Consider the following 12,092-nt stretch of genomic DNA (forward strand, 5'->3'; position numbering starts at 1 on the left):
GGGTTGCTTAGCGACAGAAGGGCCCTTTTCGGATAAATCAAATTAAGGGAAATTATTTTGTATCCAGCAGGTGGGTCACCACGTGTTTTTTTGGTTTTTTTTTCCCCCACAACTTTCCACAAATTTATTAAAAGCAAACTGAATAGACATATTGTTAAATTGACATATTACACACGTTGAGATATATCTCCCTCTTGGAGACATCATGCATTTCATTAGGCATCTGTCGAGCTTCTCAACTGATTTATAAGATGTAGAATGTAATAACATATAGATCTTTAGGCTATCATTGCATTTGAACTAACATCTTTGTCCAGATAATGTAGGGAAATTCTCATTCCACATTTTAGTTGTCCTCCTCTTCCTCCCCATCATCACCCTCCTCCACTGCAACAAGCCTTGGTGTGTAACCACGTGTTTAACCTTGTTATAATGAGATGCATTACATTTTCAAAACAATTAACATCCAATGATTTAACCGGTTCAGTTTTATTTAAGTTACCAATTCATTTGCCATGTAATGTGTATAATACGTTTTTAATTTCTTAGTAAGAAAAAGCCAAAGGACACTTTTCAGGTTTTGAAAATGTTTATTTCCAAAATAATTGTATTTACATAATTACAGTTTTTCAGGTGAGTGAGGACTTAAAATGCCACTGAAACACCAAGATGAGGACTGGCTATTTCAGATCTTACAGATGCATTCAACAAAACTTCTTGAGTTAATATATCTTGATATTGGATAGTTCAATTTTCCAAGTTCAAAACTTCACTTTGAATTATTTAGGACATTTTACAGAACATTCAAGATATAGTTGGACCATTCCCGAATTTCAAACAACATTTTACAACCATATTAACACCGATTTAAAAACCAAGTCCCATCCTTCCATTAGAACCAAATCTGAACCTTGATAGTAATTTATCCATAGAAATAGTCTCCAAGTCAATGATGACATAATACGTGGACTGGTAGACATCGAGTGTACCCATGTCTAGGTTTTAAAATATTCCCATCTTCAACCTAGACCCATGCCAGGAAGTACAAGTAGGAAGTGTACCATTCAATTGGGGCTGTGATGTCAACTCAACACATGCCATTGTATGAGCCACATCAGTTAGCATCATTTGAATAAATGTTTCACATTACCGTGGCAACCCAGCAGTTGATAGAACATTCCAAAATACCATGGAAACGATTGAGTCACAATCAGGCAGCCATTGTGAGTGTACCAGTCAACTTGCCAGGGTTAGAGCTTCTATTCCTATGAATTTATCTTTAAATATCAAACCATCGACATTAACTTGGAACAAAAAGGTTAAACATAATATTATGGCTTTGTCCCGTCAGCATCAAACGATGCAATATTTTCACATAATCTCTTAGCGTGCTTCATTTGATCTTAATGTACTCATTCACTGTTAATTAAATAAATCTATATCAAAAACATTTAAATATGCATCATTATTGAGCTAAAATGTAGTGTAACCGTACTGACAAGGCTGGTACAGGATAGGTATAGGTTGGTCTAGATAACCACTGACAAGACAGCCAAACCAAGACAGTGTCCTGGAAACACTCATATCTAGATAATGTTCTGGAAACACTCATATCCAGATGTCTGACAGATACCCACTTCTCTTTTATCCAGGTACTCAATACCTCATGTACCAACCTCACTAATTGATTCCAGGCAGATTAAATGTCAAACCAAAGCCACTGAATTGTGAACATGAATCACCTTCTGGATGTAAATCATGTGTTTCCCCACTGCTGGACGTGACCGAGCTCTACAGAACAGCTCATCAACAAACCACGTACAGCCTCAACGGACGTGTGGGAAAACACAAAGTCAGACATCACAGGTCAATCTTCTCTGGTATGGTGAGCACTGTGCTCGAAGCTGTCGTGGTGCTGGGCAATACACCCAGACCCAGGCTGCTGTAACCGGCTGGCGTTTCCCTGTACACGCTCTCCAGCAGCTCCTCTGGGATAGTTACTGGGACGGCTTCTAATGGGCCGAGGCCTGAAACCAAGCCTGGGGATACAGTTGGCACTGGGCCCGTAGCCAGGTTAGGCTGTGGGGCTTGAAGGGTGGTGCCCAGTGGGTTCCCTGGCTGGGCCTGAACCTGGGCCAGCCTCTCCAGCTCAGCGTGCTTCCTGCCTCTCCTCTTCCCCAGGACTTTGACGTAGTTGGCAGGTATGAGGCCTGTGGTCTGGCCGTCTACACTGGCCAGCAGCCACCCACGCACCCTGGGTTGATGCTCTGCACACAGGGGAGAGAGAGAGAGAGAGGATATAACATGGTCATTTAGCAGACTTAGTTAACAGGAACACATTCAATATGTAACCCATTCTGAATGGCATTCTGTTGACCTGCCTGCTACAGTGTTAGCTTTCTTCCTCCCAAGGCCTCCAGCTCTCTTTCCCCCTGATAACATATATTGTGGTAACCGCAATACTTCATTTCTAAATCAGAAGATTCCGGAACAAAAGTGAGTGCAGAGACAAGGAGGGGGCTCTGAGGTACCAGAGCACATGAGAAAAAAAAAAAGTGGCCAACAATGTAGTAGATAAATCATACCGGTATACGCACAGTAGAAAATCAAAAACTCATCGATTTAAGATGTCTTTGGTAACTAAATTGATCTAGGCCTACTGCTAAATTAAACAAACTCTAGTAAATCGTCTCTAAGTGTGGACCCTACCTCCTTGTTATCTCGTCATTGTGGTTTTACCAGGGCTGCAGTCTACGTCAATTCCCCCCCCCCCTTTGAGTCAGAACCCTGACAATCTCGTTTCTCAAGTCTGCGTCACACACACACACACACACAGATATTTCCACCTGTGGTGACATCACAATGGTGACACTGTAGGAGGGATGGCCTCAGAGAGAATCCTGAGAGAGAGAACCCAGAGAGTATAATGTTTACTGTTCATTTTCAATTGTTTATTTGACTTTTGTTTATTATCTATTTCACGTGCTTAGCCAATGTAAACATGTTTCCAATGCCAATAAAGCCCCTTGAATAGAGAGAGAGAGAGACACACACAAAGAGAGCGAGAGAGGCAGAAAGAGAGAAAGCGTGGGCTGATGTGAAACATGGTCACCGTACGTGTGTGTGGGGGTGTGACACTTTTGGGCTGTCAAAACCGTTAATGCATGTGTATATGTATGTGTATGTGTGTGGGTGTGTGTGGGGTGGGGGACCTATATCTCTGTGTGTAGATGAGTAGGTCTAAGAGTCTGTGGGTTGTATCTAAGCACTACCTGCGTGTGAGGCTGGGGGAACCTCCCACGTGCCCCATGTCAGAGCCCAAACACTCTGCTACTATGGACTACAGAGAAGGTGTTAAGGGTAGATGTCTTGTAAGATACGCTCCAACGCACTACTGCGTTACAGGAGAACACCGTTCTCAAACGGGCACCTGATGCCAACGGTTTCTAATAAAGCGACAGACATAGATATTCAGCCTAATGGTAGAAACTTAGAAAGGAGGGAATATCTGAAGGTGGATTGTGTCTTACTGCCTTTGGACAGTAGAAGAAGAAATGCTGGTTTCACTGACAGAAAAATAATCTATGATTTCCTGATATATGGACAGATTGTTTCTGTTGGCTATTAAAAAGGAAGGGCTATGGAAAACATCCAGGTTTCAAACAATGATATGGTTCGCTAGGCATCACATATACCAATTATTTAGGTTATGGAAATAATAGAAAGTCATTCCAACGTTGGGCAAATAGACCCTTTAGAATGAACATTTAAAGATGCTGCATGGTGTGGTGGTTCCTTTCTGGATTATCAAATGAGGAGACAAACACAGAGTTACACAAACTAAATCTTTATTAGTGAGAGCTTTGCAATAGCGATGGCTGGTCGACGAATCACCCTTAGGTGATTTGTTGAGCCCCCCCCCCCCCCCGAGAGAAAAGTACAAAGGTCTTCATTAGCTAAGATTACAACCCTTTCAACCTACATGACGAACAGATATATAGAATGGGTCACAAGGTTAAGATTTGTATGAAAGAAACCTATAATTCACAGTATCTGCTGTGAAAACAGTTTATTGTGTAGAGACGAGTGTCTGGAGCCATCTCTTCCTGGTACCATATAGAGCAGATACATTTACTCATGCTCTGGAATGCTCTTTAGGTTTTATCACCCAAAATACATTGTAAATCTCCTGTCAGTGTTATCTCCCAGAGGCCCATCCTCAGTAGAACACACACACACACACACACACACACACACACCATAGTTATAATAATCCTCTATTGTTGTATAAAACAACCATTTGATGCAATAAAAAGTATTACAAGAATCTTGCAATATTCCACCATAATGGTCAAACCGGCATCTGCATTGGCCCGTGCTGCATTTACGGTGAAATGGCCTCTGCAGAAGTCAGGGCATTTATACTTCTTGCACTTCGCTACCTTGGCCGGGGAACCTTAACGCAGGCAAACTTAAATCACTTCTACCGGCATGTCAAATGTGCAACCAGACAAAAAAATATATATATATATATATATATATATATATTTTTTTAAACCTTTACTCACCCTCCATTTGGCAAATCTGACCATAATTATATCCTCCTGATCCTGCTTACAAGCCAAAACTAAAGCAGGGAGGAACAGTGGCTCGCTCAATATGGAAATGGTCAGATGACGCAGATGCTACAGGACTGTTTTTCTAGCACAGACTGGAATATGTTCCCGGGATTCATCCAATGGCATTGAGGAGTATACCACCTCAGTCACCGGCTTCACCAATAAGTGCATCGATGACAGTCTCCACAGTGACCGTACGTACATATCCCAACCAGCCTGTTCAACCTCTCTTTCATATCGTCTGAGATCCCCAAGGATTGGAAAGCTGCCGCAGTCATCCCCCTCTTCAAAGGGGGCGACACCCTGGACCCAAACTGTTACAGACCTATATCCATCCTGCCCTGCCTATCTAAGGTCTTCGAAAGCCAAGTCAACAAACAGGTCACTGACCATCTTGAATCCCACCGTACCTTCTCCGCTGTGCAATCTGGTTTCCGAGCCGGTCACGGGTGTACCTCAGCCACGCTCAAGGTACTAAACGATATCATAACCGCCATCGATAAAAGACAGTACTGTGCAGCCGTCTTCATAGACCTTGCCAAGGCTTTCGACTCTGTCAATCACCGTATTCTTATCGGCAGACTCAGTAGCCTCGGTTTTTCGGATGACTGCCTTGCCTGGTTCACCAATTACTTTGCAGACAGAGTTCAGTGTGTCAAATCGGAGGGCATGCTGTCCGGTCCTCTGGCAGTCTCTATGGGGGTGCCACAGGGTTCAATTCTCGGGCCGACTCTTTTCTCTGTATATATCAATGATGTTTCTCATGCTGCGGGCGATTCCCTGATCCACCTCTACGCAGACGACACCATTCTATATACTTCCGGCCCGTCCTTGGACACTGTGCTATCTAACCTCCAAACGAGCTTCAATGCCATACAGCACTCCTTCCGTGGCCTCCAACTGCTCTTAAACGCTAGTAAAACCAAATGCATGCTTTTCAACCGTTCGCTGCCTGCACCCGCACGCCTGACCAGCATCACCACCCTGGATGGTTCCGACCTTGAATATGTGGACATCTATAAGTACCTAGGTGTCTGGCTAGACTCTAAACTCTCCTTCCAGACCCATATCAAACATCTCCAATCGAAAATCAAATCAAGAGTCGGCTTTCTATTCCGCAACAAAGCCTCCTTCACTCACGCCGCCAAACTTACCCTAGTAAAACTGACTATCCTACCGATCCTCGACTTCGGCGACGTCATCTACAAAATTGCTTCCAACACTCTACTCAGCAAACTGGATGCAGTTTATCACAGTGCCATCCGTTTTGTCACTAAAGCACCTTATACCACCCACCACTGCGACTTGTATGCTCTAGTCGGCTGGCCCTCGCTACATATTCGTCGCCAGACCCACTGGCTCCAGGTCATCTACAAGTCCATGCTAGGTAAAGCTCCGCCTTATCTCAGTTCACTGGTTACGATGGCAACACCCATCCGTAGCACGCGCTCCAGCAGGTGTATCTCACTGATCATCCCTAAAGCCAACACCTCATTTGGCCGCCTTTCGTTCCAGTTCTCTGCTGCCTGTGACTGGAACGAATTGCAAAAATCGCTGAAGTTGGAGACTTTTATCTCCCTCACCAACTTCAAACATCTGCTATCTGAGCAGCTAACCGATCGCTGCAGCTGTACATAGTCTATTGGTAAATAGCCCACCCATTTTCACCTACCTCATCCCCATACTGTTTTTATTTATTTATTTTTATTTTTCTGCTCTTTTGCACACCAATATCTCTACCTGTACATAACCATCTGATCATTTATCACTCCAGTGTTAATCTGCATAATTGTAATTATTTGCCTACCTCATGCCTTTTGCACACAATGTATATATAGACTCCCCTTTTTTTCTACTGTGTTATTGACTTGTTAATTGTTTACTCCATGTGTAACTCTGTGTTGTCTGTTCACACTGCTATGCCTTATCTTGGCCAGGTCGCAGTTGCAAATGAGAACTTGTTCTCAACTAGCCTACCTGGTTAAATAAAGGTGAAATAAAAATAAATAAAAAACCAGAAGCCATGGATTACAGGCAACTTCCGCACCGAGCTAAAGGCTAGAGCTGCCGCTCTCAAGGAGCAGGACACTAATTCGGACACTTAAAAACAAATTCCGGTACGCCCTCAGATGAACAAACAGGCAAAGCGTCAATACAGGACTGAGATTGAATCCTACTACACCGGCTCTGACGCGCATCTGATGTGGCACGGCTTGCCACGGACTACAAAGAGAAACCCAGCCACAAGTAGCCCAGTGACGCGAGCCTACCAGACAGGCTAAATTCCTTTTGTGCTTGCTTTGAGGCAAGCAACACTGAGGCATATATGAGAGCACCAGCTGTTCCGGACAACTGTGTGATCAGGCTCTCCGTAGCCGGTGTGTGTAAGACCTTTAAACATTCACAAGGCCGGGGGGCCAGACGGATTACAAGGGCATGTACTCAAAGCATGCACAGACCACCAGAAAGTGTTTTCACTGACATTTCAACCCCTCCCCTCCCCCGTCTACAACCCCTCCCCCGTCTACAACCCCTCCCCGACCCCGTATACAATGCCTACATGCTGCAAGCAGACCAGTCCCTGTGTCCAAGAACGCAATGGTAACGTGCCTAAATGACCACCGCCCCATAGCACTCACCTCTGTAGCCATGAAATGCTTTGAAAAGCTGGTGAAAAGCACACCAAGACAGTTGTGAAGAGGGCACAACACCTATTCCCCCTCAGGAGACTGAAAAGATTTAGCATGGGTCCTCAGAAAGTTCTACAGCTGCACCGTCGAGAGCATCCTGACTGGTTGCAACATTACTACACACAGATCATAAACGTAATGTTAGCTGGCGAGCCAACCGTCTAACGTCAGCTAGCTAGCTAACAGTAAGCTTTAACTTGCAATGAAAACAACTTTGCCAAAATTAGAAACTTATATCTGAAACTATAGCTGGACTCGATCCGTATACGTGGATGAACGCTTCACGGCAGACTGCAACCCCTCATTAAATAAGACGTCCTGTGTCGTTTACCTTGACTAATTTAATAGTCGTATTCGTATTTACAGATGGCATACAACTTCGTTATTAAAGGTACATGAAAGTTCACGTGTTCGCGACTGCATGTCTGCCCCCCAAAAAAAACATTTCGTTTTTTAATGTTAAAAAAAGTTTATGATCAAACGTCTCTCCTGTGAAGTAATGACCCGCGACATACATCTAGTTTCCTGAAACAGGGTCACCTATGGTATTCTAGAGAATATGTCTCTCTCTCACTGACCTGAACCGAATGCACACTGTAAAATGTGCAACGCATTTCTGCCTCGCGCTGCAACACTTCCTGTCTGGGTGTTGCAAGTGAAGAGGTGAATGACAGGTTCGTTTTTTAGAAGCGTTGCACACGGGCATAAAAGTTTAATTTACTCGAAACTAAAGTCTACTGAAGTGAGACTTTGTCCTTGTGATTTCTTGGCTACTTACAATGTTTTGTTCACAAGCTAGGTTGTTATGCTATGTTGGAGTTTCAACTGCTAGGGATACTAGTCAGACTATGGTTGGAGTCCAAACACAAAGTAGACAGCCCTCAGCCCTAAACCCTCAGCCCTAAACCCTCAGCCCTAAACCCTCAGCCCTAAACCCTCAGCCCTAAACCCTCAGCCCTAAACCCTCAGCCCTAAACCCTCAGCCCTAAACCCTCAGCCCTAAACCCTCAGCCCTAAACCCTCAGCCCTAAACCCTCAGCCCTTGAATGACATTTTACATCGTCACAGCCGAGTGTACCTCAACTATGTTGCCTAAAATGACACTACGAGGCCACCAGAATTTGACACGTGACTACAGTTTGCATTGAATTGTGGGTCATATCAACACCCCAAAAGTGATCAAAGTAGTTCACTCGCTCCCTCAAGCTAAAAATCAATGGCCGAGGGGGTAACGTTTGTGAATTGGACCTCCACTTAAGATGGCAATCAAACTGCATCTGTTTTCGACAGCGATTCCCCTGAGGAAAGTGGCTAGCGCGAGGACTGAGTGGGTTTGGACTGCAGCCCTCCACCTCACAGGCACAAACAAGACAAGTCTCAACACCACTGTACTCGACTACATTGAGTTGCTGACAGTTGATACCTGCAAAAATGAAAATTCTTAAAACCCTTACCTTTATAATAAAATGTTAATCTAATACAACCACCGACCGTTTCCTCGTATCGACTGACAGCAACTAGATGTAGTCAAGGGGTACACTCCGCCCACTCTCGTCTCCGCTCAACTACGTCGATGTGAGGTTACGGACAAACATAGCCGATTCAACTCATCGAAGGCTTGACGACTAGCTAACAAGTTGAATGAGGTGTCCGGGGCTACAATAAAACAGGTGAACTGTTGGGAGTAGTGGAGGCCTGGAGTTGAGAAACACTAGGTTAGAGCAGGGTGCTGGTTGGATTCCCCCCTCTCTCCTCCTAGTTTCTTACCTTTAGGAGCCAGGTTGAGCATGTCTCCAGCATTCAGTGAGAGCTCCTCCTCCGACGCAGCTGTGAAGTCATACTCCGCCCTGGCAACCACATGGTCATCCTCCCCACTAGCCCAGTTGGTGGCTGCATAGGGATTTAATCAATCAGAATGTAATTATATAGTCCTTGTAGGGAATATTAATGAAGTAAAAATGTAAGGTGCTGATTAACGTAACAAACAAAAAATGTATGTAGCACACTCATCTTTGTTATGAGCATACACAGAGCCAGATTAGCAGTGTATGTTCAGATAAACCATGACCCATCTGTTTAAGGTTGCCAAACTGTGGTTAACAGACAGGCAGTCAGAGAGACAAAGGACATTCAGGAGAGCCCACACACAGACAGTAAGGAGTCTCACCGCTCTCCTCTGGCCCCTGGGCAGAGCTCAGCAGCTTCCAGATGAGATAGGGCCCTCCTAGGACCACGGCCAGAAAAAGGAAGATGGGCCACGACTTGACCGCTCCGGCTCTGGGGTCTTCCATTGCGGCTCCAGCACCTCTGGTCGCCAGAACAGCTCCTTCGCTGTCTGCCCACAGGTCCTCCACCTCACCGTCCCGTCTCAGCCCCAGCATCCTCTGTATGCGGCGGTACAGGTAGCGCAGGGTGCGCACCAGGGCAAAGGCCGACAGAACCTTGGTAAAGTGCATCCGTAACCGTGTCAGGTGGTTGGCTACATCCAGCACGGCTCGGAAGCTGTTGTAGACGGCCGAGAAGGTGGCGTCCATCATCATGCTGACCGAGGTGAAGGCCTGGACGATGCTCTCGATGGACTGGAAGGCGCCGCGGCTGCTCTCCTCTGCCTGTTGGACAAACCGACTGGGCGCCACGTCTTCACCACCGGTTTGGCCGAAGCGGCTGTAGCCCAGGCTCCCACCGAGCACCCCTCCCATGCCATAGCCACCACTGTAGGGACTGTAGGGGCTGTATGCTCCACCGTAGAGGCTGGAGCTACCATAGGGGTTGTAGGAGGAGCCAGGGAAGGAGCTGTAGGAGGGACGGTAGGACTGGATGGACTGGACAGGGCGAGGGGGGACAGGGGGCACCATGCGGGTCAAGACGGGAGGACCGGCGGGACCAGAGAGGCCGGGGGTGGAGGGACCTGGTGGGGCAAAGTCAATCGACCTGGTGGATTGGAAAGAGGGGCATAACTTATAAAACAGTGAACATTCAATTCAATCACGTGTTCGTGTTGTCAAAACGTTTCCTTTGGTTTCGTAGTTAAAGAGAAGTCTGAGCAATCTAGGAGTGTTGCAATGGGTTACGTCTCTATTAGCTAACCTTAGCTAGATAACAAAACAAACGACATGCCAGTCACAGGTAAACGACGTTAGCTAGCTAGTAACTTTACAACGTTAACTACATTGGAACTCGGTGAGCACTTTTGGTTGAGTTATTATCCAATAACAGTCCAATACTAAACTATTGTCAAATATTGAAATCTAGCTAGTTCTGTCCGCTAGGCAAACGCAAAACAACAAAAGCTCCGACCTAGTTAGGGCCTGGGCCTATATTAGAGGCTAACGCTAGCTAGCTAACTCATACATAGTTAGTCCATAGACAACAACTCGTCAAGTAAGCAATAACTTGTTTACCGATAGTTAACTGGTGCACTCATGGCTGCTCCTGGAATCCGCCTTTCCCACGGTTTAGGAGGAGGCTGCGATGCCATCGTACAAATTGTCTGAAGTTACACCGTTTTTAACCGTTTTCCCTTCACTTCCCCCCGTAGTAACTAGCAAATTGCTACATATCTAGCTCCATGGCTGGCTCCTGTGTGCCAGACCAAAATAATCAATAAGACGATACGGAAAACGTTTGAAACAATACATAATTGGTTTAAAAGCATAAAGCCAGAGAGGATTTCTTTTATAACACATTTTATATTGTATTTTCATTCTTAGTGGACAAGTTTAACGTCTCTGAAGTCAGCAACTTTGTTGTATCTTTTCGGCGTCGATTAGTAGAGCCTAGAAGGCTTCGTCTCCATTGCATTATTCCGTTCCAAGTCGTCCCGAGGCGGATGGAGATAAAACTAAAGTATCAAAGATGGGGTGGGACAGTTTTTTCAACCGAGAGAACTGGGAGCGAAAATACGCAACACCATTGGTGTATTTGACTGACAGAACCAATACTAATACAACATTTACCACATTTATTGTCCATGTCTTTTTTTTAAACTTTTTTTTTTAAACAACAAATCAATTCAGAAAGTACATGAGGGAACACAAGTATATATAGATTATAAACAATGGACAATCGAGCTAGGGGGTACAATATCACATTACAATTACACAAGAACCTTAAGGGACATGCATATACTTACAATTCTAACAGTTTTTTTGTTAGTAGAGTATTTAACTGTCATAAAATACAGTTCAATTTATTTTTGCAGGGTAAGGAAGTGTTTTTTTGTTTGTACATTTACATTTGTGTATATGAAATTTGGTCAAAAGAATAATGAAATGAATTGCATAAAAATGTTTCAGCTTATTTATATTGTATGTAAAGAATCCAAGTAGAGCATCTCTCCACAATAGTGTCAAATCTTCATAAATATGTTCAATTATAAATCTACTGATGTCTTGCCACAGTTTTCTTACATGAACACAATGCCAAAAAAGATGCAACACTGTTTCTGGGTGGTCATTACCAAAGGAGCAATTTGAGTTGATGTTTTCCTTAAACTTCTTCATATAGTGGTTAGCAGGATAATATTCATGAATAATTTTAAAGGAAATTTTTGTTAACAAATAAGAATTCCTTATAACTGAGTAGAAGACCCTCTGCATTTACCAGTTGGCTCACCAATAGGATATTATTTCGGAACCAATATTCTAAAAACAAAGAAGTATTTTTATACAATATATCCCGATTATTCCATGTATAATATCTGTGTGGAGAAAAATTGTGTTTATAAATTAAGGACCATGACAAGAAAACCTGCCGATGAAAAGCAGAAAGTTTCACTGGAACT

At 44.2% G+C, this 12,092-nt stretch overlaps 1 protein-coding gene across 1 annotated transcript; it reads right to left on the bottom strand.

Annotated features, from left to right (window-relative positions):
- Positions 1-570: 570 nt before the first annotated feature.
- On the bottom strand, positions 571-11,149 carry pex13 (peroxisomal biogenesis factor 13). Its single transcript, XM_021614896.2, has 4 exons — positions 10,711-11,149; positions 9,477-10,240; positions 9,077-9,199; positions 571-2,267 (listed from the first exon to the last, which is right to left on the bottom strand). The coding sequence occupies exons 1-4, from the start codon at positions 10,785-10,787 to the stop codon at positions 1,861-1,863; spliced, it is 1,371 nt and encodes a 456-aa protein (XP_021470571.2). The 5' UTR covers positions 10,788-11,149; the 3' UTR covers positions 571-1,860.
- Between the last annotated feature and the right edge of the window lie 943 nt (positions 11,150-12,092).

The sequence above is a fragment of the Oncorhynchus mykiss genome, chromosome 1, assembly GCF_013265735.2.
Source record: "Oncorhynchus mykiss isolate Arlee chromosome 1, USDA_OmykA_1.1, whole genome shotgun sequence".
Taxonomy (NCBI): domain Eukaryota; kingdom Metazoa; phylum Chordata; class Actinopteri; order Salmoniformes; family Salmonidae; genus Oncorhynchus; species Oncorhynchus mykiss.